Genomic DNA, 27,780 nt, shown 5'->3' on the forward strand with positions numbered 1-27,780 from the left:
TAAACATATTGATTTTGTTGGGAGCCGTGATAGTAGTGTAGTTTTATAGGGAGGATCTCCTGTAATGCTCCTTTGTGCACCTAGGATGCAGCTGTCTGCCAAAAAAAACCAGACAGAGGAAATCTGTATACGAGAAAATACATTTGCACAACTTTACGTCTCTTATAGTGCCATCGCCGGTTGCTGGGCAGACTTCAGACTTTGTCAACAAGATTTTGGAAAACACGGGACGCGGTGACCCAACGGGAGGACTGGTCGGCCTGCGAGTCCCCACCTCCAAAATGTAGACAAACCCTCCGTCCACTGAGAAGAGTGGACTCCATATTACCACCGTGCTGTCCGTTGTAACTATTCTCCCCTCTGCATGCCCCTCCAGCTCAGAGTAAACACTCATCGCCAGTCACTCAAACACACACACCACCTCCCCGTACGTGTGCTTGTCTTTGCCGTGCAGCTGTAAGGCACAAACCCTGGCTTTTCCGTCTCTGCACGCCACGCGCAGCGTCAGTACATCGCTGTCTCCCCAACCATGGTGGCCGGCTGTTGGGAGAAGCACGTTGAAAAGCAAGTGATGGTTTGGTGTGTCTGGAGCAGCACGTTCTTAAATCCACTGGTGATTGTTAGATGAGCGTAACGTCGCCTGCTGCAGGCTTTAGGGACTGAGACTGGAGCTCAAATGAGCATAACCACTGGAAGACTTTGTTTGAGGTGGTAATAAAGACAGAGGAAATCTTGTTACATGCCAGAAACAATCACAGATTGATGAAGCATAAGTTATCGTTTATACAAGGAGCTTTATCCCAAAAAGCAAAAAAAGAGAAAAAAAAACAACAAAAAAAGAAGTTCCAGGATGTTAAATTGACCCCTTCACTGAAGCACTTTTATAAAAATGGCTCTGGTAGCCCAGAAAGCTGCAGGGGAGAAAAAAGCAGGGTGGCAGGAAATATTTAGTACTGAAGGCCTAAATAAATTTACGCCATCCCCTGTTTGCCAATCAACTCTACTGCTTGCAAAAACAGGTTTAGTATATTAGCGCAAGATATGAAACAGAAAAAAAAATGCAGTAGAAGATTCAAGCGATCACACATCCTGCTGGTTTCGACATGTAACCTTAATCAACAGGAAGTGGTTCACAACCTGAATTGGAAATGCATGTAGCATGGTGCTTTTTTGGGGCTTTCTGGTGGTTATAACTGGACTGGGAAACGATGATGAGGATGGTGATAAAGATGACATAAACAGCAATCCATCTCCTCCAGGAAACTGTATATAGAAGTGTCTCCCAGACATCAGCTCCTCCCTTTTTTGTACAGTAAAGTTGACCAGGCAGCGTGGTGGTGACAGTTTGATGTGTTCATACTAGTGTTTGATCAGAGTTCTATTCATTGTGCCTTGTATATGTATGTGTGTGTCTCTTTAAGTCTGAATGAGTGTGTGTTAGAGACGGACTCGAGCTCCAGCTTTGGAGAGAAGGTTGTTAGGGAACGAAAGGATGGACACAAGTTGTTTAAAGATATTCTGAATGTACATAAACAAATGGAAGCTCTTGTTGCGTGATGCCACAGAGTCTGTGTATATAGGAGGGCTCTGCAATAGATTCCTTTCGGTTTTTGGTACTCTTGTCTTTAGGGTCCTGGGAGGGGCGGGATGGGGCGGGTTAACAGATATTTTTCCTTTAGGGTTACAACAAATATTTGCACACTATATTTTGATTGTTTTTTGTACCAAAGACACATGCAACGAAAATGGCGACCAGCCAGTTAAAGTAAGGTTTTGCACAGCTTACCTGACGCCGTATTGAATGTAAGAAATGTGGGAGGGTCAGGGAACTTCATAGAACTGTGAAATTAGTTTGGGTCCAATTCTGTACAGAAAAGGAACATTAATTTGTGTCCCTTGCAACGTGGGCTTTATCCTGTAGATTTGTTGCTTAGGAACCACTTCATTCCTGAACTGATTCCTCCCTGCACATGCTAAGTGTGTTAATGGCGCTAGTTAGAAAACAAAAACAGACAAAAAAAACAAGCGCTCACCTAGTAGATAAGCTAAGTTACTTTTTTTTTTTTTTTTTTGCTTGTCAAGATGTTCCCTGAAATAACCAAAATATTCCTGTGTCACTTGTTTGATTTCTGTATGTAGTCAAGGTCTAGTTCACAAGCAGAATATTATCTGAGTTGTGTTTTAAAGTACTGTATATAGAAGCATTAATGCTACATCTATGAGTTATGAAATGCCACTTTTCATGATTTGTTTTCAAGCATGTCACATTTCTGCATTTAAAAAGCTAGAGAAAAAATAAACAAAAAACAGTATATTTTTGTATTTAAGCTGCTTCTTAGACTTGCTTTCTGGTTTTTAGGTATTCATAGGTCAGAGAATTAGTTATGGAGAAAAAGAAGAGACAGGCTGATCGAATAATCTTCTTTACTGACTGTGTAAAAGAGAACAAGGACTGGATAATTTCAGACACAATGTGGCATAAAGTCACTGTCATTAGAACGGTCTGCAGGAAGATGGAGGACAGACTGTATTTGTCTTGTGGCTCAAAATGATGCTTCACACTGACCTGGAATCAGCAGCTTTTACATTTTAGTAGAGATGCACCAATAAAACATTTGTGACTGATTTTCACCCAAACCTCTACCTGCTGATATGGATTTCTGATTAGCAGCATTCAAAAATTTTTTTGGCCTTATAAGAGTAATAATCTTACACTGTGTGTGAGAAAGGAGTCACTATTTTAGAACAAAGACAAAATGATGACGAGATTGACATTTTCCACCTGTATAATAACAGTTACCACTACTAAATTTGAGCAGCAGTCTTTGTGTCTTTCCACTAGAACATCTGGATCTTTACTTTATCTCTGATATATTCCAAATATTTCCAAATCCAACATGTTTCATGATAGAGAAGTTGGAAGCTCACAAAGAGTGAAACTTTGCAGTACTCCAAAGATCCTTCCTGGTATCTACTAAAATGTGCTCTGTCCTAATTTGCCACTTCAATGAGACACAAAACTCCCGAAAATGCAACATGACAACGCCTAGCTCTCTGAATGAACAGCCAACATTCCTCTGTAGAAAATACTTTGTTCTTTAACAGCTCAGTCATTCGAAAATAGACAACTTTGAGTCTTCTTCACTCAGTAAGAACTTCCCCACTGATGAGTGTTGTGGTTAGCAGAACGTCGTTCTTAGTTATGGTGCATTCACTGACAGGAATAAAAAGTGTGTTTTCCACACGCTAAGCTCAGTCGGTTTAAAAATGAGGCAATTCTGTTTTTTTTGTGCTTGTAAACTTTAGTTTCAGAATCAATCATTAAATTACGAGACGTTTGCATTCCTGGGATTGTTACCTTTCGAGCTGCATTGTTGACCTGTATGCCTCGCCTCGCCTTCATTCTTCTAGCCTTACTGCATCAAAATTAGCTACTTACCAGTACATATTTCACTGCTTATGCCATACCATATGTTCTCAATTGTGTGAATATTTCAAAATTTTATTTCCACCTGTTTCACCTAAGAACTAATTCTCCTCAAATTAACCATAATCAAATTTTAGGACTTAAAATAAATTCATGAATGAGTTTTTTTGATTCCAGGGCAGTGTGAAGATCAAAAGTTATTTCCAGAGCGTTTTCTAATGACTGTGAGCGTTCCTCTCTGTGTATTTCATGATTGGGTAATAGCTAATTTCCTTTTCTGTCTAAAAAGGGAGAAATGGTGCTTCTTTTCTGAAACTAGAATGATAAGTTTCCAATATTCACATTTGACTTGTTTGACTAGTTGTAGCCTAAAGACTTGCTCTCCCCTTTCCGTCCATAGTTATTTTCTTAGTAGTTATATATTTTGTAAATAAACTATGAGTTAATATGTATCTTCTAAATGTTAGTTATACGTGTAGATTATATGTTTAAAAAGACAACAGCACTTTGTCCAAAAAAATGAAAAAACAAAAAGAAATATTTTTTTTCTTCCATTTGCTGCTAAACGGCCTCGTGTGAATGCTGCAAGTGTACTTGACTACTTGCTCAGATAAGTCTATTACCTGACACGGCTAGGTCTCTGAACTAGCAAGTAATATACTCGTGTGGCCTGACGGGGGTTAGATCTACAAATTTTCTTGAGCCATGAAATGATATGAGGTGTTCAGAGAGAGGAAGAGAATATCATTGCTTGGCTTTCGGGAAGTGCAGTGTCTTGACAGGATCGGTCTATTTCCTGGTCAGGGTGTTATGGTATGTTTGTGGTCTTAAACAAAACAAAATGAAAAAAAAAGAGGGTTTTGATTCCAGGGCCCCTACGTTTGATTCTGATGCTGACCCCCTTGGCGTCATGATTCATTTGCCTTCAGTAGAGGTTTCCTATGGAAAATCTGATTCTGCTTTGGCTTCCTCTTCAGGGCGATGTACAGTGTAGACACATTTCTTCAGAGAGCTATATTGTTATCATTTGTAAACTGATTTCTACTTGTGACTTAAAGAGGAGGGGGTTTAGCCTTGGGCGGCCGGGAAGAGCTCGCTCCAAAGCTGGTTTTCCGGGCCGCCTTAGGGGATATTACTATATCACTGTACTGTATGGCAAGCCAATTACAAGTGGAGACTCAATCCGGACACTTATTGCCTTCTGAAATAACTTCACACAAACAAAAATAACAACATGGCAGACATGTTTGTAGCTAAAGGGACATGCCTGGGGTTTATAACATTGTTCTGCCAGTCTGGTAAACAACAGCAACAAAACCATTCAGCCTGATTGGCTCAAAACAACCCTGACTGAAGTAGCAGACGTGGCGATCCATAACTGAAAATTGACTTCAGAAGTCTGAACACAGTATTCGAAGCCTTTTCTCAGCTATGATCTGATGCCAGGTCTGTCAGGGGGTCAACAGTGGTTACAGGGCCGCTGGTTGACGGCCGGCTGACATTAGAGGCGCGCATGTTTTGCTGTCGATCACGAGGCTGTAGTTTTAAGAGAGTCCTCACAGGTTTTTACATTTAACATGATAGGCGCAAGCTGTGCAACTTTACATTCGAACCAAGAGACTCTGTGGCATTTTAATAGTCAAGGAAATGAGTGAGAATCCACGCCAGTAAAACTATTCCTTATTCTTTTTAGTTTAAAAAAAAACCTATACCGTAACTATTAAGCTAATAGAGTGTGTAACTTTGTGCTACTCTTGTTCAATAAAAGCTACGTGGATACCATAAAGCTCTTCTTCAGCAAATCAGGGTAATACTGTTCTTCTATCTGACATGTGATGACGTATAAAATCGCAAGAAAAATATATTTATGTATTCCAGTTATTGTCGCCATTCTTTACTCTGTACAAAAAATATATTGTCTGTCTGTGTGTTCTGAATTATCAATGTCAATCACTATGGTGCAATGCTCTGTACACAAAGTCAAAACAAAGGCCAACAGACTTTGACACAAAAATTTAAAACAAACAAAAAAATTTTTTTGAATCTGCAACATGTTCCCTTCATGAAGGATTTGACTCTGATGTCCAGCTGTGATCCAACTGGGGTTTGTCACATGGTGCTGATAATGTTTGGTCATCCAAGAAGTGCTGCCCCCCCACTCCAATTGTTTCCATTAGTTTTAAGTTTCTGTAAATGGTGAGATTTTGCTGTTGGACCAGTAAGAAGAAGATTCACTTGGGTTCTTTCTCTGAACAGCAGGAGTTGGGAGTTTCTGTTATTGACTTGTGGTATAAATGTTGCTCAGCATAGCATGACTTCTTTTGTAAAAGCCAGTTTCTTGGGCTTGACAAAACTAGCCATAATGAAATTTAAAAAATAATATATATTATTTCAGTGATACACATTATCAGATCATATAATATAATTTCAGAGAAGTTTCCATCTGTTTCACAGTATAAACTGATTGATTGTTCAGTTAAATTATTAATAGCATTCTAGATGAAGGACTAGATTTCATACAAATCCTTTGACGGTACGGTTTTATCGGTTTGCTAATTTATATTAATACTTTGAACTTGATAGTTATAGTAAATATAGTATAATGGAATTTTTTCACAAGCTAGATAAACACATGGATTGGAGATAACTTTTTAAAATACGTAATTTGATATCCTGTGTTTGTAGGAATCTCTTAAAGTTTCTTAATCCATTACTGCTGATTCCAGGTGGTTAAAGGATAGCATAAGTTGGAAATAATGGGGATAGAATACTAAATCTTAGCACCAAATTATCTAAACAAAACAAAACAAACAGACAAGAAACAATCTAAAATTAAAACTTTGGATATTTGCAAACAATTTAAAGATTATGTCTTGCACAACCTGGCAACATGCTAGCTTGTTAGCACTGAGTTTAGATTCATGCTAGCTTAAACTATGGCAACAAATGTCATCTGATAAAAACATTGTTTTTAATTCTGCTGTTTCATTTAATAAAATCCTAATAGTCTTTAAAGTAATGATTAAAAAAACCCTGAATTTTGGATTTGTAGTAATTTTGTCCTTTTGAAATGGGAAGATTTGAATTTTAATATGTTGCAAAGCTATGCAAACCTTGCCCAACCTCAAAATTCAGAAGCTTCACATGTACCTGTATTAAAGTGAATTGAAGTGTATTTTATATACTTGTGAATTATATAATTTATCTATTTTATAAGACACACAGCACGATGAACATTTATTAGAATAGCTTACAACAATTAGATTTTGTAGTTTTGACATTAGCATAAAGGAAAGAAAAAATGGTGGTTAATGAAAGTTGTTTAAAAAACATACTAAACCTGACAACCACTTCACTTGCTATATTGTTGATTTCTTTGCATCTTGCTATCGTTATAAAGTTACTGCACTTAAGATACTTTTAAAATTAGAAATATTGAATTTTAAATCTACAGCTGCATTAGATTATATTTAGCTCTTTTAAAGCTATTGAAAGTTTCTTTAATCTATTTTGCTTGTGTTAATTAATAAAATATATTACGGCATCAGCATTTTTTTCATCCAACAACTTACTACCTTATTAACTGGGGGTAATAACTTCAAGCTTATAAGAAGGTAAAAATGACAGCTAATGTCTGAAAAACTGTAATAAATGATTCATTTAATAAAATAGTTTGTTTGTTTGTTTACAACTTGCTTCAGTTACAAAAAGTATTTATATTATTTTAATAGTAAAAATAAGGAAATAAAGTTGAGTGTAACATTTGATGAATTGCCAAGTCACATAAATCTTTCCAAAATTCTCAGTTCTTTCATGCAATGATATACATATTTATTTAAAAAACGTAATAGGAATGCTTTTACTAGCATTAGTATTTTATTCCAACATATAATGCAATTAGCGTTTTTTATTGTAGCTAGGAACAACTTACTCTACTGATCCCAACTTGTGCTGTCCTTATGTTTTAAGTCTGAAGGAAGGCAGCAAAGAACTTTTAATTAAAATAACGCCAGAAAAGCTGTTTGCAAAAGCAGTTTCAATTGATAGTCAGTGTTGTTTTTACAGCTTGTTGTAGTGTTTTCTCTTTTTATTCCTTAACTTTCCATTGTTAAGGCAAAATTTGTGTTTTTTTTCCTGGAAACTTCTTAGTGTAGAATCGATAAAGTAAGTATTCTTCAAAATGTTTATATAATGGGTTCTCTTGACTCCCATCTGTTGGCTGTATTGTCATGACCCAAAAGTCTGGCTTCCAGTTTTGTTTGTATCATTTCACATATATTCTGTTTTGTTTAAACTTACAACCCTATTTTTGTAAAATTGCCTCACATTTTGAGGTTGTGTCACTTACGTTCCCTTTTGTTCTTCCCGAAATGAGAAGCAGCAAGGCTTGTGTGTTTGCAGGGTAACTTCTTGCATTAAGCTGAGAGAATTTGGTGCATTTTAATTCCCTTGCAGAATGGGGAAATGATTTGGACATAAGAAATTGATTTCATTGTCACAAAGTTGTTGCATGGCTTTTTGGGGCTCCCTGTACTCTCAGTGATTTGATTTTGTACTTGCTGCTATTGAATGAGCACAAAGAGGCTTGAGGATGTTTATGACAGATTTCCAGTATATTTACCCTACATACTCCTCCTTGTTTTGTTTTTTTTTTCTTAGATATTTTTCCTGTGATAGTCAAAAGACCAAAAGCATTACTCATCTTGCCCTTGGTTTTTACACTTACAGAAAAAAGATAATATTTTGAATTATGATGCCTGCTGAACCAGGTGCCTTAATCAAATATACAAAAACACAAATCTGCACCTTCTGTCAGTCTGGAGGGGATTTCCCCACAGAAACAATGGACTGGGTTTTCCAAAACTTAAACTTGAAATACAAAAATAAACTGAAAACCTTGCTCTATCTAACATCCACACATTTTACAGTGTAATCAACCGTTAGCAGCAGATTTAAACAAGTTTTCTTTCCCAGATGTTGCATTACTTTCCAACGGTATTTCCCTTTAGTATTATAGTGGAACCCGATGTTGTTTTGGGAAACCCGGTTCTATTTTTTGAAACTCTTTCTCTGCCCACTACGCCACAATATCGTACGTTGTATTGGCTGCTGCTGCTATCACCGCTGGTGTGTTTGTGTAGAGAAGAGCAAACCTCCACTGTGTCAGTGACAGAGGGAGACTCGGGGCCTGCTTTTTACCTGGTCAATATCAATGCATTCTTCTTCTTCTGAGGTTTTGACATGGTGCACTGTGTTGCTGCCTCTTGAGACCTTTACGTGACAGTAAAAAAGAAAAAGAAATAAAACCAATAAAAAAAGAACACTTTCCATTTTTTAACTTTGCTATAATGAAGTGCCAGACCCCTCCGTGAAGTCAGTGTTGGCACTGAGTCGCAGGTTGCGGATGAAGCGACAAACTGAGCATGGGGGTAAACTGTGGTGCTATACTCTGTCCCTGGCTGGGTGCTACAGTAACATGGCTGTGTTGAATTTTAGCCATATTATTCCTTCTGTTGATGACTCCGGTCAGTCTGGTGTTTCTGACTGCTGTACGCTGACATAGCGAGGTATAACTCCTCCGCTGCTGCTTTGCTGATGAATGTAGACTCGTCTTCCTCAGCAGGATCACACAGACAGATGAAAGAGTGTCTGGAGATTTTATTTCTTTCTTGTTTGTATTTGTTTGGAAGCTCAAAGGGAGACTCTGGTCATTATGATAGAGAAAGATCTCGAATGTTATATTTTTATGTGGCTACTCTTGCTCATATGTTTAAACCTTCCTATCGTTAATGTTATAGTTTGATATTTATGCTAACTCTGTCAAATGTTTATATTGTTTTAAATTATATTTTATATTTTCCCCTACTCCTAGTGTTTATAATATGTGATATTTATTTGTGAAGGCCTGTAATTTAAAATGCAATGAGACAAATATGATTAAATTGAGATTTTAAAGTATTTCCACTGAGGATAGAAAGTCAGACACATGTCTTGAGATTCACAGGTGCAAATCACAATGAAACCACAATGACTTCTCAAACTTAATCTCTCATTTCTGGGAAATTAGTGGCAAAAGTTCAATAAATCAGCAATCGATTAGGCATTTTCCAATCTGCATCAATTCTTTTTTTTTTCTATTTTGATAACCTCTGCTATAACACAGAGCATATTTTCTGGTAAGGATAATCACATTTATGCTTTAGACGATATTTTTATGTTTTTATACCAAACTCTTCCAAAAGTGCATCTGTGGTTGATGTGTATTTTAGACCAAAATCTGCTGCATTCAGCTTTTTAATGCTTTAATGAATAGAAAATATCTAAAGATTCAGAAGTTGACCTGCCAGTCATGGGAAAGTTGATAGCTTCATATCTATAATCAATTAGGATTTGTTCTTTAATGTAGCAGACCCGTTCTTATTTCACAAAGCTGAAAAATAACCATTCTAAAAACTCAATTTCAACAAGTGCACAAAGTAAAATGCAAAAATGTGTAAAAAAAAAGTCTTTTAGAAAATAATATTCAACTAAAGGTGGGTTTTGATTATTTTTATGATTATTTATTTCTACTATTGACATTTTTACCTACTGAGTTGAATAAATTGAGATGCTATAGTTAAAGTCCATGACTATAAAATAGTTTTTCCACATACTGATTATGAAAGGGACAAATTGCAAACAGCCTAAACAAATAAGTAAATCTTTAACCTTGAATAACTCATTTGTAATCTCTTTTACAGATCAAAGTGAAAATATGCAAACAACAATCAATTTGATTGATGCTTATTATTAAGACTCATATTGAGATCCCAATCACTATTTTCTAATCAGAGTATTAAATTCCTCAAACAAGATTTCTTTGCAAACTACCATTGTGAGGATATTTTTTATTTCTTTGCACTTTCGAAGGACTTGAATGACTGAAATAAATCAATTCAAGTTAAAGAGTTAAATAGCTTTAATATATAAAGAAGCACCTTTTGACCCTCAGTTTAAACTTAGTGATATACCAATGTACTTTATTTACAAATAATATGCAAGTTTCCCTGAGTAATATTTCATTGAGTGGTGAGAAATTTCTGCCTGTGAAACTCATTAATTGTTGTTAAAGGTTCGATGTGGTTCAAAGCTAAACCAACTTTTAGCTCTCACCTTAGAAGATGGCTCATTTGCCATTAAAAGAACTTCAGTGGAAATGTTGAGATTTTTACCACGTTCCCTGTTGTTGTTTTTGTTTTGTTTAAATTATTTCTTAAGCTCTATTTACTTTCTTTTTAAGAAGGGCTTGGTTTGCAGTGTCTTGTCTCGTAGCCCCGGAGATTAGGACGGGGCCACTTAAGGCTGGTGGGCAGAGACCCCTCACCTTCCCCTGTAGTGAATAAATACAGGAGGGGTTCATCTCCTCTTCTGCAGACTGATTTAACTAAAGCAAAAAACTACCCATCTTTGACAATAAAAGCAAAACTATCTACTTTTACACTCGTCAATCTTACAAACCAACACTGCAGTGATTTACATCTCCTTCCAGACTTGCCAAAACACACGAGAGACGTTCAACAAAAAGAAAAAAATGCTTCTCTTAAAGTAAAGCATCTGTTCTGTTAATTTTCTTCTGTTTCTAAGAATAAGAGCAGACAGTACGTCAATTTTTAGTAGGAAATCCATACAAGCCCAAACATTTGGAGAGGATGTGGAAGGTATCGGCCATCCTGAGCTCCACATGCCATTGTTATGATGCTTCTGGTCTTGTATGGTAACTTATTCTACTAGATCAACCGCATGGGATCTTTCTGTAGTTAGTCCTGTGTGTGATCCTCTCCCCAGTTTCAGTAGGAAGGCTGTACGTCATTGCTAAGTGCTCTGTAATAGATCTCTTGGTGATTCTAATTTGGTAAAGAAGCAAAACCTGCAGAACGTGTATCCTGCTGAAACTAACTTGATCCTCTCTTTAGCAATGACGTCTATTTGTAGTTCACATATATGCCTGTTTAAATACAATATCTTGACATGTGTTATATTTATGTTATATAATAAATGTTGTGCTGGGTTTATACTTTTGGTTTAACTTCTTTCTTTTACATTGTATTTTTTGGAGGCACAGTTGCACAGGCATGGAAATGTAAGACTTTTTTTTTCTCGGTTTGTACTGTAATGGCCCATTCTGTTTCAGCTTTTGACAGTTTTTGTCGGACACCTGCCCTGAATCTCTGTTGTGTTCTTGTGCCTCTTTATTTTTTTCTAACTTTGTGTTAAATCATTCTTTCTTTTCTGTCATGTATCAGCCGGGTGTTGGTACTGCAGCTCTGCTTGTAACCACATTAGTCTGATTATGTTTATTGATTTTAATATCAAAACAATAAAAACCATTAGCACCCCACTCTGACTCCTGTTTCATTCTTATTTTGACTTACATTTTATCTGTCTAAGGAACTGCTGTAGTGCAAAACAACGTTTTACAAAACCTCTAAAACACGCTGGGTCTGAATTGGTATAAAATGCATTAAAAGTACATTCAAATACAGACCAGTACATGCAGATTATGCATGATTATCCCAAGGGGAAATTTCTTCTAATACAGGGTTGTCTAGCTTCAGTCTATTGTTATTTATAATATATTTCTGATATTTTATAAGTTTTCACAAAGGGTGAATGGAGAATTTTATTTATTCACCTATTTAACTGTGTACAACCTGAATCATGACTGTAGTTTTTGTAGACATTTGGTTGTTGAAGCGTATACAACCTGTACACTTTGAAGGATTGCATACATGCAATTCTGAGTGACATTTTGTTATTTCCTGCTTCAAATTGTTATCAATTAAGGAATTGCCCACTGATTGATAACTAAAATGTGTGTAATCAATATCCATTGCACAAAAAAACTACATATGGATTTTGGCAGAAGTTCAGTTTCCCACTAAGATGGTAAAAAAACAAATTTTCAAGGGTAATTTAAAGTATAGAATATAAGTTTGACAAATTGTATGGATATCTGTAGAGCATAGAATAATACATATGAGGTTTGATAAACTATATCACGTGCACTTCAGAGTCCTGAAATCCATGGATTTACCACCTTTAGGTAAATTATTCCTCCCTGAACCACCACCATATTTATAAAATTTATTTTCACTACACACTTACTTTTAAGTGTGTAGTGAAAAGAAAACTCTTGAGGAGAGAAGATGGTAGATAATTTTTCTTGCTCAGTCCGTTGTGCCCAGGGCAGTGAGCGATATTTTCTACAGCAAAAAGACTTGCAGACTTTCACAAGCACTGTGAAAATTCAGAGAAACTTCTAGTTTCTTCACATTAAGCAGTAAGACAAAATAGGAATAAATATCAATTTGTAAAGAAAGAACATAATTCTCCCTAAAATTGACAGCTACAAACAGAAAAAAGTGAAAAAGCAGCCAACGTACAGGAAAAATAATAATATAAAAAAAACAACTCTAACCTGGCATTACTATACTTTTATTTATATATATTTAAAGTTTTGGCCCCTTTGTGCTGATTAACATACATTGTAGTAGATCAAAACTCTTTTACAGTACAGTAAAAGGTACTTTTAAAAGTGGAAGAAAAAATTTAAATGCATCACTCCTGTAGTAGCAACCTTATTTATTTTATTCTTAACAAATACAGTATTATTTATAATATTCAGTGTCATCTATGAGCAGATTAATAAACAACGGTTTAAAATAGTGGTTGCTTAACTGACTCACAAGATAACTGGAAGACATTTGCAAGCCTGAACATCTTTAGGTCCACAAATATTACCAGGCTAAGAGCAACTTAAACAATATCCAATGCCAAAATTGTATCTGCTGAATAATTTATAGCACAATTTACCGTTATTGTTTTTGTTATTTAGATTTTTGGATAAGATCTCACTTGCTGTTAACAACTACTTCCAATGGGTAAAAGTTTGCTGGCAGCCATATAATAAATTTCTAGAAGTATAATAAAAGTTTGATCTTGATAAGCAGCAGATGGTAAACATTTTTATGAGATTTCTAAAAGCATTTTTTCCTCCCTCCCCTTATATTTACCTTTCTAATTATTTTTAAAAGCACATGAAACAATACTCCAACCACTCAGAAATCTACTTCAAAATGAGATATTCTATAATATTTACAGGAAGACCGAAACCGCCTCAGCCAATTAGATTATAGCTTCGCCTAAAGCGGATTGGTCTCTTTTAAGCCTTACAGCTTTCCGTACCAAAATAGCAATGGCCTCCTCGGAGGACGTAAACGTCCGAATTTGCGGACAAGAAATAATAAAATACGACCTGGAGATAAAGGCTCTCACTCAGGTAAGAGCTCAGTTGTTGTTTATGGTGATTTTCATGTGTTACTGGGAGAAGTTGACATTAAACGCACACAGGTGATCCTAAATGTTGGCCATTGAAGTTAGCTTAGCATCAGTTAGTTGGAATAACTTCCATTTGTCATTTTGTTTTAATAAGAATATTTTTCTGTGCCGCTGTTTCGTCACCACATGAAATTAGCTTATTTTTAAAAATTTTTATTTTAGTGATTATTTCATTTTTTCGTGAAAGCTTTCTGACAACTTTTAAAGCAACATCTGTCTCCCATTAACAAATACCTTGAACCAACCAACCAACACTTTTTAGTTTGAAATATAAAATAATAAAGAACATATCTGAAATAGGCCAAAGAATAACCCGCAAAAAGCGCATAGTTATGACAGTCTGTGTTTTTCAACCCGGTGACACAGTTCTGTATTTTAGGGCATAATTATTATTTTGGTTATTCTTTCTTTAAATTCTTTATGCATTTAAACTAGAGAAATCAGTTTCCTCCTCTCCTTTTTGCCTTTAACACTAATTCAAAATCTTCTTTAATATTTTTTTTTGATTTTGACTTTTATTTTGGTATTGTGCTTGCTTATTTTTCTATTGCAATCTTTAAAATAGCCATCTTTATGTCCAAGCAGACCAAGTCGGTTCATTAACTTGCAGACAACCTGAATCTGTGGCTAAAGATGATGATGATTTGAAGAATGTCTTCCAACATCAAATATTGGGGACCTATTGTGATAAATAATCAAAACACAAGAGAAAGATGCAAAAAACTGGTCAGAAATTATAAAAATGGTTTGATTCAATACCAATAATATTTTCCTGTTCATTAATGTTAAAGAATTCTAGATAATCTTCAACATTCTTTCTTTGTGTTTACAATATTGCATGGACTATAAGTACAATGATTACTAGCATTAAATACTTTGTGGAGCTCTAGTTTTAGATTTAAACTTCTAAACTTCTATTATGTATTTTCCAGGCACATATTTCTATTTTATGCCACAAGCAAGTAACTATGTTTAAGCACACCCAAATGGTTGCCACTGAAGATTAATAGATTTCTTAAACATGCATGAAAAAATCAAAACAACATAGTAACACTCCAGGTATGTGTTAAAAGAATGAAAAAAAAGGGGGTACATTTTTAGCTTGAAATCACTGCCTCCTTTGAAAGTTATATTTCAAAAAATGTTGGTTGGCTTAAGATTTATGACAGCCAGAATTTGTCAGACTGTAATGTTGTCATTCTGCTCACAAAAACATTTTAAACTTCACATGTGTAATTTAACCTTTCTGCTTTCACAGGCTGTTATTTTTGCACCTTTATGTTTTTCTGTATCTGCAGGACATCATTAATTGTCCTGGACCTCATTCTGCTCTCGCAGAGCTCAACTCTCGGGTCAAAGAGAAATTCAACAAGCTGCGGCTCAGGATACAGGTCAGGTCTTTGCCCCACATACAAACTGTGTTGGAACTTCTTACTTTAGAAATGGAAATGTGTCAAGGAAAGCCATGTTTTCGCTGCTGTCAGGATCTGGAGCAGATGGCTCAGGAGCAAGACACGGAGTCCACCAGACTGCCCATCCTCATGGAGATGGAGAGCCAGCGACGCCAAATGCTGAGGTGTCTGGACACAAATTCATGAACGTTTAACTCTATCAGTGATTCTTATTGCATATAATTCACTTTAATGACAAAATAATATATAATTACAGCTCTGGAAAAAATTAAGAGACCATTGCACTGAACCTCATTGAGAACCTCATGGTTATTCCACTAAATATGGATTTCTGAACTCTTCTTGTGTTAAAACATTAGTGTTGTATTCATATTTAGAGGCCTTCGGTGCTCGGTGCGGCCGTCGCGGGTTCGACTCCCAGACCCAACGATATTTGCCGCATGTCTTCCCCCCTCTCCTTCCCTGTTTCCTGTCAGCCTACTGTCTTAAGGGACACTAGAGCCCACAAAGACCCCCTGGAGGGGTAAAAAAAAAAAAAAATAATAATAATAATTTGCAGGAACTGTTTAAGGTACCGGTAAATAATTCCAAGTCACTTCTTATAGTATTCTAAGTTGGTTCTGATATTTTTGTGGGTTCCAGCAACCAGACAGCATGGCGGAAAGCCAACCTGGCCTGTAAACTCGCCATAGACAACATGGAAAAAGACGAGCTTCTGCACGGAGGAGAAAGCCCGAGCACCAGACAGAGGTCAGTAAAGTTCTGCTGAGGCTTTCGAAGTGCTAAACCAGGTCACTGAGCATTTTATTGTTAATTGAAGCTCTTTCTACAAAACATTCAAAGATCTCTAATCACACTGTGGATGCCTTTCCTCCTTAGCAATGTGTTAAACACATGCCTGAATGCCTCAGAGCATCAAGCTGCTAAAACTCCTGCTTTATAGGTGTGTTTGACTAGCAGCTGGTGCCTATTCTCTAAAATTGTTTTCAAGGTTTTACTTTGTAAAGTTTCTGTTCAGGCTTGTTCCTTGTATTAGACAGTGAGGTGTGCAATACTTCATTTTCAGATCTGATAGATCTCCATTAATTGCTCATTGTTAAAGCTATAAACAACAGTGTGTGCTATTAGGATTTAATTTAATGTAATGGACCAACACATTGAACATCCTGAGTCCAGTATGTTCTGGAACCATTTTTGCTGCCTTTGTGTTTACAAGCCTCTTGTGGTATGTCTCTTAAATGCCTTTTCTTTTATGCGAATAGCTCAGCCAGACTATAAAAAGCACCTGAGCTTTAAATCTTGTTTCAGGTTCTCAGGTGAATTTAAGTCTGGACATAAATGTGTTTTGACTGAAACCATTCCATGCTATTTGTGTGTGTGTCTGTGTGTTTACAGTTGGTTCTTACTAGGACTGAAACAATTAGTCAGATTAATGGTTATGAATCACTTATAGAAATGACCAACTAACTTTGTAATCGGTTAATTGTTAAATGGAGAATACAGACTCAAAAAAAAGGCATTTTGAGCTGTAATTAAACCAAAACTTTAAAAAATGCAAATTTTTTCATGTAAGATAATTGAAAATATAGTCAAGAGATTAGCCCTACACTGTATTAATGTTAAGAAAGGCACAAAGGGCAGAACTATTTTTTTAGCTGCAGCTGCTATTTTTTTAATCATTTGCTACAAATGATCAAGTGTTCACTAAAGGAATGCTATGTTATTGCATTATAGGTCACAAAATGTTTATTTTCTCATTTGAAAACAAATTCAGTTATTTGTAATTTTTAAAATCTACTTCTAATTTTGTATAATATAAGTTGGCAAAAAAAAAAATCTGCATAATGTTTTTTTTTTCTATCCAGTTAATCATCAGAATAATCGTTGGTTGCAGCTCTATTTCTAACAGGTTTTCTTCTTTGGTTTTCCTTTAATTAGCTCCTGCATTCTCACAGCATGGTGCTACCATCACCACTTTCCACAGTGGGGTTGGTGGAAATGCAGCATTTCCACTCCACACTTCTTTATTTTTCCTAGAAAATGTGCTGTTAAAGTCATTTGTAGCCTGGATGAATCTAGACGAAAAACCCACCTGTTTAGAGATGCATTTAATTAATTATGCACAATAACATAGTTGATGTGTATTATTTTGGTGATGGTAATCATCAAATTGTTGACTGTATGGTGTTTTCTTTGTAAATTTGTGTTTTTATTCTGTAAAGCACCTTGAACAGCCTTGATACTGAAATGTGTTATACAAATAAACTTGATTGAGTGGTTGGTTGATTCGTTGCTGTGGCCTGTGTGTGTCTTTATGTCAGGAAAGTGACCAAAGAAAGTTTAGTGGAAAGCAGCAGCAACATCACAGAGAGTCTGATGTCCATCAGCAGGATGATGTCGGAGCAGGTGAAGCAGAGCGAGGACACCATTGGCACTCTGGGTAAATAAACATAAAACAAACCAAACATCTTTTTATAAATTTGTGTGTTGTCCAGTTTACCGATCACTAATCCCTCTCCTCTTTCATCGTCATGGCAGCCACCTCCTCTAAAACAGTGCAGGAAGCCAACGAGGAGTTCAAAACCATGACGGGAACGATCCACCTGGGGAGGAAACTGATCCTGAAGTACAACCGCAGGGAGCTCACAGACAAGCTGCTCATCTTCTTGGCTTTAGCGCTTTTCTTTGCCACTGTTCTCTACATCCTTAAGAAACGCCTCATCCCCTTTGTTTAATGAGCCAGCTGGGTCTGCATCTACCTTGTGATGAGCTCCCTGCCAGGATTGTAAGACGAGGAACAGCAGAGCAATGAGCCACCTGGAGCAGAAACTACCTGGTTAGAGAAGAAGGAATATCAGAGATGTAACCTTGCTTAGGATGCAGGAGGTTAGTTTACAAAAATCAGCTGTGAACGTGAGGACTAAAGCTGCACACTGCTTGATTGTTAATGTTTGGACTTACTGGAGTAACTGTTGGGACATTTAGACATTCTTCTAATTAGATAGAATTTACAAAAAAGCAAAAATTTGGTTGGCATCTGCAACAGAATGCAATAACTTCAGTTTGTTCCTGAATGTGTTCATGTGAGTTTTCTGGTTAACTGGTCCAAAGGTGAATGTTAACTCCACATGACGTGCCTTTCTTCCTTCATTTTAATAAGACAAAAAAATCTCCACAATAATGTTCTGACATTATTTTACATCACAGAAAAGTCTTGTGAAAGGAGCTTCAGGAACAAACATGGAGGTTTTCCAACGTGTCGTGATTTGTTAATCTTATGCCGAAACATGTTGTACAGATATTTTTGCTCATTTACTTTTCTAGTTTTTAACATATATGCAGGAGGAATTAAAAAGACATGGAAACAAAGTGCTACAAAGTTTAAACTCTTTTTTTATTTTAAAGATAAATTACATGTTGCAGCTCATGCAATTTTCTTCAGCATTGTTGTTGCGGTCTGTAAGTAGTAATCTTTTTAAGTTGTGACTTGAACATAAGAGAATCTATAGATGGTGCAATAAACAAAAGTGTTTTACAAGCTCAAAAAGGTTAAAATGCTGTTGATAACAGATCGCCAATAATTATAAGAGTAGTTTAATTGTAACGCCAATAAAGGCTTTTCTACTGATTTATGTTGAAGGGTCAAAATAAGTCTTGAGAAAAACAAGATGGATATTTGGGAGATTCAGGTGAGATTTTCTGTCATAAACAAATGATTGAATGAAGAAAATCTAAAATCTTTCCATGGTATGAATAAGACTAACTGTATGCTTATATGGGTTAGGTTATCAATAAAATGACAAATTACTGCTTAAAACATTTTCTTAATTTGTGCTTTCAGATATTTTTACACAATAAATTAGACATGCATGCACTTTGGTGAAAGTGCCCATATTTATTTATATTTATGTAAATTATAGTCACAGCTAACACTGTTGTATTCTCAAAAACAAGAACTGTTTGCATTACACAGGAAACGGTAACCTGTGCTGAAATCCGATTTTTAAACCAATTAAAGAAAAATATTCACTTACAATAAGGTCTGCTTTTTATTTTTTTTCAAAAACATTTTCTATTTAAATAAACTATTAAAGTTGTGCTTAATACTAAGCACAACTTAGTATTAAGCACTAAGTTGGGATTTGTCATTTTTGCATCACCATTCGCTGATTTTAAAAGCACCGTTCTGACAGGATTCCTCTTCTTAGATGTTTTTAATGTTTTGAGTTGCAATAACAAGCAAAACCCTGTTTTATATCTGAACACTTCAGCACCACCAGTTGGGACAACTCAGACATAAAAATAGGCATAATTACTTCAGTATGCTGGACTTTCTTTGCATCTTTTCCTCTGGATGCATTTAGAGCCATCTGCTTTGTGACTATAAAGAAAATGGCCTGAGAAAAAACTGTTATATAAAATAGATTGTATAACTTCAGATGTCTTTAAGATTATTACAAGTTTAAGGTAGGTTATTGAAGCTTATTCTTTAACTATATGCATGATGCACAACATGACAATCCTCATAAAAACCAAAACAGACTAAAAAAAAGTTTAATTCTGTCTCAAAGCCATGAGACGCACATGAGCTGAACTTGTTATGAGCGTTTCCCTCTGATGAAATGTAATATTGATGTGAGGTAGATTAATGGCTTTTCATCCTGTATATATTCAGAGAAAATATTAATCTCCACAAAACAAAAACACCCACACACTAAATAAGTATTGCTGCTTTTGCATTCACTGGCAACACTACACAGAAAACTCGTCTAAATCTACATCTTTTACTTTTTCTACTGGTAATATAAGTGCTTAATGTTTGTTTACCCTGTGTGCACCTTGTGTAACTCTTGATATAAGAAAGTTCAGGATGCTAAGAGATCAGATTGGGTAACATTGTCTGTCGACCAATCAGGGGTCACATCCTCTAGTTCGACCTCTCTGGTCGGCTGCTGCAGGGGATCAGCAGGGGTAGCAGGTCCAGGGATGGAGGGTGCTGGACTGGTGGGAAGCCCCGGAGCATCTGACGGACTGAGGGGGCAGATGTTGGTGAAGGTGCTGCAGAGCGCCCCCCAGTGTTGCTCACATTGCCCCCGAAGTCGCTGTCCGACCCAGGACCTGATCTTGTCTCCACACTTCAGCAGGAAGTTCATCAGCTCAACGTACGGCCTGTTGGGAATTTATTCACAGAGAAAACGCTCAAAGACTATCCTTCCTCCACAGAAGGCCATAATGCTTTCAAAAGAAAAAATCCAACAGAATAAAAAAGCAGGAAATCAATTTTGGCAGGAACTTTCTGTAACACTTTATATGAACGGGTGTGCATAAGACTGGCATAAAACTTGTCATGAACATGAAGGAGTCTTCATAAATGCTTATAGCTGTTGTCATGAAGTGACATGTGTTAAATGATGACACTTTTAATGCAAAGTTGGTCTAAAAGTTGCATTAAACATCCATTAATAGTGTTAATTTTGCATTATTCTGTAAATAATGACATTTTTAATGCAAAGTCTCAAAACTGGCATTAAAAGTCCTTTTGCATTGAAAGTGTCATTATTTACCGAATGACATCATTTCATGACCCGAGTCATAAACATAAAGACTCCTTCATGTTCATGACATTATGTCAGTCTTATGCACACTCCTTCAAATTAAGTGTTACCAAACTTTCTATTAATAAAAAGATGAAAACACCTGGTGGAAAATCTTAACTAACAAAATTAATTAATTTTAGATTAAAATCAGGACTGGGATCAAACGTCAAAAGTATTCATACCCCTAGAGCTTCAACATTTTGTCCTGTTGCAGCTTCAAACTGCTGAAACCAGATATTTTCATAGTACACTGATGCAATCTGTTGTTCCAGTCTAAAGCGTTTCTGTTTTAGGGCCATTAGGATTAACAAAATTATCCCAACCCCTTTTAAAATGATGAAGTATTTTTCATGCTCAAAAAAGTTGTAATGAATAAGCGTGCCTTTCTCACCCTGCAGGAAACATGAGTTGGAACTGGACCAGGTTCCCCATGGTGTCCAGGTGATCCTGCACAGCCAGGCAGAGATTGTGTTTGGAGTAGCACTCTCTCTGGAGCGAGAACACCATCTCTTTCACCGCAGAGCAACGCCGGCTCACGCAGCTGAAACGCTGCCGCAGTCCCAGCGCAATGCATCGAAGTGCGTCCTTCACGTACGACTTACCCTGGAGGAGACAAACATGACATGATAGGCAGAAAAAGTAAGAAGGACCTTTGTGTTTTTTCAGTTGTGACAATGTTTCTTGGCATTACATCTTATGCTGTTTATTCCACCTTAAATGGTGCCACATTTGTTTGCTGCACCCAGAGTCAGAGTGACTAACACAACCACACAGGAACCCTTAACGCAAATACTGGATGAAGAATTTGATGCCATCCCCCAGTAATGTGCGACCAGCATGAGAAGGAAGTACCATGTGGTTCTATATATGCAGCACCAAATCTGCAGAAATTTGTAAGACAAAATGAAGTATAATTGCAGTGTCTAGATGGGCAAGTCCAATTTCTTTTCATTATTCTGTTTGTAGCAAATACAGTTGTAGTTAAATAGAATGAAGTTCTTTGAATTAACATCAAACTTTTGCACAGAAATTTGTTTTAATTAGTTGTGCAGCTAAAATTTTTGTAGCAAGTTTGACAAAATTTTGCTTGATTTTTTTAAAAGCAGGGGGATGCTCTGGAAACATTTATTAATGCAAACATTTTCTGCAGCACAAATATTTGGCACCAGTTTCATTTGATTTGAAGAATGTAGTGGCCCAACTTCACTCAGGTTCATTTTCTTAACTCCCACACCTGATTCTAAGTAGCTTCAGGAGAAATTAATCATTTGTGTAAAACCCTGCTTGCTTCATGCACAATGACCTGCTGTGTTCATGAGCGACATAAAAACAACAGCTGTTTGTGTGTAATTTAATTGGATTGTAGACTTGAATGAAATTTAAAAACAACACATAGTAGATATACAGAAATAGTGTCTTTTTTCCACAAATCTCTTCTAGCTGTTGTTTTGAATAAGTCTGAACATCATCTACTTTTCATCACTGTGAGGACAAGAAGAACTTGCTCCCCTTTCTTGTAGATTTCTATTCTAGTAAAGTGGACATACTGTTCCTTCTCCCATTTCAGATGCCCTCTCAGATTGTTCTGTAACCAATGCTACCATTCACAACCATACCCTCCTCTTTTTACAACAAACATTCCTAACAAACGACCTTAACGACTGATGGGATTAAATGAAATAAAAACGTGTATCCAGATCTGCTTTCTCTAACTCCTGCCTGAAGTTGAACTTAACTTCAGTCCGTTTTTGAGTGTGGAGGGCTGCGATGGCGAGAAGATGATTCTCACTTATGTGTCTGAGAGCGGGACATGAGCTCAGTCAGATTCCTACCTGAGAGTTGTAGCGTCCTGCGTTGTGCAGCAGAGTGAGGCATATATGGTGGAGGCCCTGGATCTCACAGGAGTTATTGCTGAAACACTGAAACATCCCACAGCCGACATCCCCTGAACTCACCAAGCAGCTCTGGATTTCAGCTTAGCCAGAGGGAAAACACACAGTGAGATCAGCACGACTACAGAGATCTAAAGTCAGTCAGCAAGGGCAGGTACCCAACAAGTTCCTGCAGAACGTGATGTGCTCAGGAGCTAATTTGGACATTTTGAGCAGTTGGTTGGAGCAGAACGGGTGGAGAAAGAAGAGAAATTAAAGGGGCTGCCAAGAAATCAGATGTCAGGAAGAAAATGAAAACTAGAGTTGCACAAAAAAGAAAAGGGGAAATATATATATATACACACACATACTTTTTTGTGCAACTCTAGTTTTCCTTTTCACCCCGACATTTGATTTCTTGGCAATATATATATATATAAATAAATACAATAGCTTGCAAAAGCTTGAATTTTGCTATGTTTGTTACATTACAACCACAAACATACAGTGTATATTATACACTGTATGTCTGTAGGTTTATAGTTGTGCCATTCTCTTTCCATTTCCGGATGATGGATTAAACAGCGCTCCATGAGATGTTCAAAGCTTGGTAAGTATTCTTAAAGCCTGAATCTGCTTTAAACTTCTCCATAACTTTATCTCTGACTTGTCTGGTGTGTTCCTAAAACTTCATGATGCTGTTTGCTCTCCAATATTGTCATAACTTCTGAGGCGTCACAGAGCAGCTGGATTTGAACTGAGATTAGATTACACACAGCTGGACTGTATTTAGTCATTAGCAATCATCAGGCAACTTCTGATGGCAAATGGTCGCTCTCACAGAAAAGGGGGCTGAATGTTTTTGCCCACTGCACTTTTCAGTTTTTATTTGTGTTTTGAATCATGTATAAATTTCTTCCTACTTCACAGTTGTATATAACATTAAATTCCAATGAAATATATTTATGTTTATGGCTGTAATGTAACAAAATATGGAAAACTCCAAAAGGTATGAATACTTTTGCAAGTTGCAAAAATGGATATTTGTAATGCAATACTTGGTGAGTTAATATATTTCAAGTCCAGTGCTTTCACTCTCTGCATGCTAGTAACATATCTGGCAATTGGGATGGACTTTAACTGCCTTTGATGCCAACATCAAATATAGTTTTTAGAGACGGTGATGCTAACGTTCTCAGGGATAGGTAGTGATAACGTGAATAAGAAAAATGAAGAAAAAATACTGATTGATATTGCAATCATAATATTAAGCAGTCATGCTTCTCTACCATTGCACTCAATATAAAACTCTTAAATTATAAATTTATAGTCGATTTATTTGGGAACAATGTGGATTTATTGGGTAGAGGACATATCAAGTCTATAATAAATCAGTTCATACCTGCTGAGGTATAGGACCACCTGTTACTGTGCTGTAATTTGCATTAGTAAAATATTTTTTTCTTAGTGCATAGGGCACCAATACCAGGTCCAGCCCAAGGGCCCACATCCCTGTAAATCCGGCCCTGCCATTTTGCTACAAACTCCTTCCATTTTGAATCTACAAACTAACCACTCTATATTTTCAGTAGTGGTGAAGATAGACTCACAAAAATCCTCAAAGTTTAATTAAACTGCATGTCAAATTTAACACCATATAAGCTCTGATATCTGTACTTAAATGTTTAGAGGTTTCGATAATACTTTGTTTTTCATTGTGTCATATTACATGGCAAACAGCAAAATGTACAGAAAGACTATAATTTGTTTCAGTACTACAGATAAATAACTTATTTTCATATTTGTTGCTCTAATGTCCAATGCTTAAACACAAATACTTGTTAAAAAGACTTTTCTGTCTCTGTCTGGTTGAGGTTTTAGTTAAAATGTAGCCGGTTGTGGTGTAGTGGAGACACCTGGTGCAGAGGGAATGATCCTGGGCAGGATGGAGTCTCTGAAGCCCAGAGCTGAATATAAAGAGGCACAGCCAGTCTAAGGTTTCAGAACCCTGGCTACTCACTGTTAATACTTAGTGGGTCACATCATTTTAAAGCAGGACAAGCTATTATAATGAACACATGGATCAGAGTGCACTTCATGCACATCAAGGAGCATTCAGATGTCAAATCCAAAGGTGAGCATTTTCACTAACATAGAACTTTGCGGTGTGAACTCACCTGTGCTCTGCAGGGAGAGGCGCTTTTTGACTTGGCTCCCTTGTTTCTCCAGGATATGATCATGCAGCTCCATGGCCAGCAGATGATTACAGCCCAGCAGCAGAAACATCGCAGCAGACACATTCACCATCATCTTTTATTGTTGTTATTATTATTATTTTCCCGACAGCTTTACTAGATTGTGTTTGTTTGCAGGAGTGTGGTCAGGTTAGTGCGGCAGAGAAACGCGGGTATATGAACCCGCAGGAGCGCCGCGCGTTCACCGGACTGAACGGAGCATGCGTCTCCGCCAATCACAGCGCAGCATTGTGAACGCGCAGCAACGTAGAGTCGAGAGTTTATCATGTTATCAGTAAATGAACCACAGTGGGCAAAATGCATCCCATATAATTGTCTGTCACTCTTCTAGCCTGCTAAATGGATGATGATGACAAAAAGGCAGAATAAAAATACATATTAATGATTCCCGAAAAGTGAAATTCTTCTAACGTCACGCACTGTGGGGGTGCGTGAAGGTCAAACACTCAAAACCACTTTGAATGAGAGTTTACAGCTGCTCTCCAAGCCGGAAGGATACGTGCACAAAGAAACGTAGGACTAGCAGAGAGTTAATGCTTGATGGGGTATGGCAGGCCGATTTTACATATCATTAAGTCACACTCTTATTTATGGCAATAATACTTGATTGTCAAATAAGAAGTTAAATAACGCAAATCTAACATATAATTATAAGAATATGATGTATAAATGAGATAGACTTCGGAGAATTTAAGATTAAGTTCAGGTTAAGATATGTTTTTATAACACTTGATGGCAAGGCAAGATGTATTGCAAATAACAAATTAGTTTTTCCTCATCAAAAATCATTCCAGAGACATTGCAGTTTCTATGAAGACTTAAAGCTGCTAATTAAGAAACTTTTCACCATCTCCATGCTCTCCTCAGTTACATCCCAGCAAGTTATTCACAGACCCACTGGAGGGAAGCTGGCTCCACGGGTCAGGATAGTGATGTATGGTTTGCCAGGTGCAGGATTTGCAAGAACATTCAAAAATAGTTTCAGATGAGAAGATAAAAGAGGGTGAGACTAATGATTTCAATTTGAAGCATTTACTCAGCCAACAACAGGATCATTACACATAGTTCAACCAACACCTAAAGCAGATTATCTGCTTAGTGCTGATGTTGATGCTGCACGAGAACTCCTGTGGTCCTTTGCTGCCGGCTATATTTTTCTTTAATAAACTCACAGCTGCGCAGGATAACGCTGTCTCCACTTATGATTTATGAATGATCAGTGGGAGCTCAGAACTGGCTCGTTTTTGTAGCTTTCTGCCAGGCCGACAGCAGCGTAGCTATGGACATGAGGAGCCAACATTTTAAATCACTAAATTTATCTTTCATTCTTGCTGTGCAACAATAAGTTTGGTTTGGCTTTGAACACCATCTGGTTATCAGGAATAATTTTGAAGCAGCTCCCAGTCTCTGTCAATTATTGCTTTTTTTTTAAACCTATAACAAATAAACACTTCAGTGATATCTCAGTTCAGTGTTAATATCTGATCTTACAGGCTTAAACTTGCTCTATAATTCTGTGACTAACACTTGTAAAACAGGTGATAACAGAGCTCAGCAGATAGCTTGGTTAAACTAAGCTTAATCAGCCACTTATACCCTGTTTCAGCAGAAGTAGAAATAACTTAGGTTTTTCTGTTCAATTAAATTAAATTATACCATGTTATTCACTTTTGTTTTAAAATCCAGGGCTCAACAGACTTTTATTTTGAGAGCTATTGGTGCCACACAGGTCATGAATATCATCAACAATAAACAGCCATTTATATAACACTCTGCTTCATGGTGAAGATATACGTCAATGCCACTTTGATTGCCGTCGCACTTTATAACAACAAGGCCAGCACCAAAGTGCTAAAAGCAAGCACACAAAACATTGATAGACATATTTCACCAAAGCAAAGCATAAAGCTCAAAACCAGACTCAAATGAGCAATTTTACCAAGAATCAAAGGTCAGTGAGTAGAAGTGGGTCTTAAGGAGTGTTTTTTAAAAATAATCTATACTTTGAGCAGATCTAATGTAAAAAGGTTCCAGAGATTAATGCATCTATTCTTCCTATTAAATGTCAGTACTGCTTTCTTGTAAACAGCATTTAGAAATGAGAATTTGCTGAAACATACAGAAGGAATCGAAACCAACTCTAAAACATTCAGCAAGTTATCAACTATTATGACTGCAATCTCCCTCCCACACCATGTTTATTTGTCTGTCCTGTTTTGTCTTGTTTCTTTCTTTCTTTTTTTTCTTGCTTTATGTTAACTCAGATTTTACAATCTTGCTTTTTGTTTTGTGTTTTCCTTTTTCCAGCCATGGCGTCTGATGTTTGGTTTACAGAAAAGGGACTTATCACCCACTGCTATCAGCTACGAAAACCAAACAAATACCTCATCTTACTCTTCTGCTACTTCATCTTCACTAAATGTAGTCCAAGGACAAACATATGTGTGTATGCTTGTATCTGTGTGTTGCAGTGAGAGGTCAAGGTAGCAGGACAGAGTGTGTTTATGTCTGTGTTCATTCAGGGGCCCAGCTGGGGAAAAACATTTTTTTTGCTTGTTCCATCTCGTCCCTCTTCAAAACAAAATCCCACAGCTTCATTCAAACAACCTTCCAATGACCTCTCACTGAACACACACCGCTAAGTAGCATACGAATGCAGTGAGACTCTGCAAACAGTGCACATGTGTGGCCTTCCTGTCCTCCCACATGCTGCTGTAATGAGAGCAACGCTCCAGCTTCACTCTCTATATGTTTGTGCAGACGCTGAAGAGACTCACAAGTATCTGCTCTGTAGTGACGAATCTAAGGAGGAAGATTTGCAGTAACATTTTGCTGTATGAT

At 36.8% G+C, this 27,780-nt stretch overlaps 3 protein-coding genes across 5 annotated transcripts in view; 2 read left to right on the plus strand and 1 right to left on the minus strand.

Moving 5' to 3' along the window:
* Positions 1–11,804, plus strand: part of crebrf (creb3 regulatory factor) — a 34,210-nt gene extending 22,406 nt beyond the window's left edge. For both annotated transcript variants that reach the window (XM_032576668.1, XM_032576669.1), the window contains exon 10: positions 169–11,804. In XM_032576668.1, coding sequence (XP_032432559.1) covers positions 169–287 — 119 coding nt within the window. In that variant the 3' untranslated portion in view covers positions 288–11,804. The remainder of the gene's footprint in view (positions 1–168) is intronic.
* Positions 11,805–13,619: 1,815 nt separating this feature from the next.
* Positions 13,620–19,035, plus strand: bnip1b (BCL2 interacting protein 1b). Of its 2 annotated transcripts, XM_032576676.1 has the most exons (6): positions 13,620–13,745; positions 15,103–15,195; positions 15,289–15,380; positions 15,859–15,966; positions 17,538–17,656; positions 17,755–17,951. In XM_032576676.1, exons 1-6 carry the CDS (start codon positions 13,662–13,664, stop codon positions 17,949–17,951), a joined length of 693 nt encoding a protein of 230 aa, XP_032432567.1. In that variant the 5' UTR covers positions 13,620–13,661. The 2 variants fall into 2 exon arrangements, with proteins under 2 accessions (XP_032432567.1, XP_032432566.1); XM_032576675.1 differs by having other exon boundaries at positions 13,662–13,745; positions 15,103–15,380; positions 17,755–19,035.
* A 69-nt stretch (positions 19,036–19,104) lies between these two features.
* Positions 19,105–25,267, minus strand: LOC116728509 (stanniocalcin-2-like). The gene is made up of 4 exons (XM_032576674.1): positions 24,862–25,267; positions 22,646–22,788; positions 21,205–21,416; positions 19,105–20,385 (listed from the first exon to the last, which is right to left on the minus strand). The coding sequence occupies exons 1-4, from the start codon at positions 24,992–24,994 to the stop codon at positions 20,082–20,084; spliced, it is 792 nt and encodes a 263-aa protein (XP_032432565.1). The 5' UTR covers positions 24,995–25,267; the 3' UTR covers positions 19,105–20,081.
* Positions 25,268–27,780: the final 2,513 nt, after the last annotated feature.

The sequence above is a fragment of the Xiphophorus hellerii genome, chromosome 11 (genome assembly GCF_003331165.1).
Source record: "Xiphophorus hellerii strain 12219 chromosome 11, Xiphophorus_hellerii-4.1, whole genome shotgun sequence".
Classification (NCBI taxonomy): Eukaryota; Metazoa; Chordata; class Actinopteri; order Cyprinodontiformes; family Poeciliidae; genus Xiphophorus; species Xiphophorus hellerii.

Coding starts and splice junctions, on each gene's coding strand:
- bnip1b (XM_032576675.1), top strand. CDS start 13,662: ATGGCCTCCTCGGAGGACGTAAACGTCCGAATTTGCGGACAAGAAATA. Junction 13,746..15,102: donor AGATAAAGGCTCTCACTCAG/GTAAGAGCTCAG, acceptor CTGTATCTGCAG/GACATCATTAATTGTCCTGG. Junction 15,967..17,537: donor AGCCCGAGCACCAGACAGAG/GTCAGTAAAGTT, acceptor TCTTTATGTCAG/GAAAGTGACCAAAGAAAGTT.
- LOC116728509 (XM_032576674.1), bottom strand. CDS start 24,994: ATGATGGTGAATGTGTCTGCTGCGATGTTTCTGCTGCTGGGCTGTAAT. Junction 22,789..24,861: donor CCTCTCCCTGCAGAGCACAG/GTGAGTTCACAC, acceptor CCTCTGGCTAAG/CTGAAATCCAGAGCTGCTTG. Junction 21,417..22,645: donor CAGGACGCTACAACTCTCAG/GTAGGAATCTGA, acceptor TGTCTCCTCCAG/GGTAAGTCGTACGTGAAGGA.